Source organism: Volvox carteri (assembly GCF_000143455.1).
Source record: "Volvox carteri f. nagariensis unplaced genomic scaffold VOLCAscaffold_180, whole genome shotgun sequence".
NCBI classification, from domain to species: domain Eukaryota; kingdom Viridiplantae; phylum Chlorophyta; class Chlorophyceae; order Chlamydomonadales; family Volvocaceae; genus Volvox; species Volvox carteri.
Window position 1 is genome coordinate 25,834 of NW_003307723.1, and position 1,611 is coordinate 27,444.

Here is a 1,611-nt window from a genome sequence, read left to right on the forward strand (position 1 = left end):
GCTTTGTTGTGCTCCTGCTGCTACCCGACCCGACCCGACCCTACCCGCACAGGTCCTGGAGCTGTCCGAGGAGCGCCAGCCCCCAGGACCCTCAACGTCAGGTTCCCAGCTGCCGTACTTCCGCCATGCCCACACGCACACCGGCACCGTACCGCCAGGTCGGCCCTCACCGCTCTCCGCGGGCCCGCGCGCCAGTGGGCGGCCGGAAGCTGCAGGCGCTGGCGGCGGCGGCGGTCGTGGCGGTGTTGGAAATGACCGCAACGATACCAATAGTGACAACAGTGAAGATCTGAGTGACGAAGACAGCTTCTTAATGCTGGAGGAAGTTGCGCCGCCGCCAAGGAAGCCGCCGCCGCCACCGTCAGCACCACCGGGAGGAGGTGTACGGCAGTCTTCCGTGCTGCTGCCTCCACCACCGCCCCGTGCGAGCGGATCGCGTAACGGGAGGTTGGCGGAGGTGGCATTCGTCGCGCACGCCCGGGGCGGCGGCGGCTCTTCAGCCGACGTCGACGGTGTCGCCCCGGTTGAAGACGGGACGGGAGCCGGCGGCGGGGCGGGGAGTGAGGACCGAGAGGGGCCTAGCCTGATGACCAGTACCGTGGTACGGCAATTCACCGCGTCTGTCCGATCAAATCACACTCACTTTACAGCGGCCTCACAACATTCGGCCGTCTCGGATTTCGGATTTTCCCATTCGCATACCCGTAACCCATGCTCGTTTGCCATGACAACCAACGGGGCTGCGTTTCTCTGTACGGCATCCTCTCTGTACGACATCCCCACCGGGCATCGGGTCAGCTTTGACCATCACCACAATACCTCGCAACCGGCGGTGGTGTCGTCCACTGGAATAGAGACGGGTCGGGGCATCATGTCGCCCGCGTCTTCCCATCCTCCCGCTCCCTTCACTCCCTTGTGCTCGCACTCGCACTCTCGCACTCTCGCGCTCTCGCACTCGCACTCGGCCTCTCACACTCTCGCACTCGCACTCGCGTACTCGCGCACTCGCACTCGCACTCTCGCACTCAATCGACGGTGGTCAGCCCCCCCCCCCACCACCACCACCACGCCGCACCTTCGCCCGTCCATTCCTTAGCATTACTTCCGCCCATGAGTGAGTGCGGGGCCCTCCCCTCGTTTCCCCTCCATATGCGCATGATGACCCCACCTCCCCAGCTACGTCGAGGAACAAGAGCACTGGCGCCCCCCCTGGCACCGGGCACCGGACTGCCCTCGGGAAGCCCCACAGCGCCGCGCACAGCCGCCGCCGCATCTGCCGTACAGTGCCTTTCTGAGCTGCTACAGCTGTTACGGCTGCTGGCGGAGGGGGATTTGGACACGGCGCGGGTGAGCTGCTACAGCTGCTTCGGCCGTCTGTGGGCCTTTGGTGCCGATGAGGCCGCCAGGCAGGGGGCTGTGGGGGGGAAAATGGAGGGCGTTTTTGTCCCGTTTTAGACGTCTGTTAGGTCCGATCAAAAACGCAACGCGTTTGACGTAAAAGATAATTGCGCGCATGTCACTTAAATGATGGGCATCCGATCTGTCGTGCTCACGTACGAAGGTTTTTTTTAATTCAACTTCGACAAAAGCACTGTATCCTCCTCCCGCTCA

At 63.5% G+C, this 1,611-nt stretch overlaps 1 protein-coding gene across 1 annotated transcript in view; it reads left to right on the forward strand.

Annotated features, from left to right (window-relative positions):
• VOLCADRAFT_100859 (uncharacterized protein) overlaps nucleotides 1-1,611 on the forward strand; it is a gene marked incomplete at both ends in the record, with an annotated part of 32,225 nt that overhangs the window by 25,399 nt on the left and 5,215 nt on the right. The window contains 2 exons of the mRNA XM_002959361.1: nucleotides 53-601; nucleotides 1,177-1,347. Coding sequence (XP_002959407.1) covers nucleotides 53-601; nucleotides 1,177-1,347 — 720 coding nt within the window. The remainder of the gene's footprint in view (nucleotides 1-52; nucleotides 602-1,176; nucleotides 1,348-1,611) is intronic.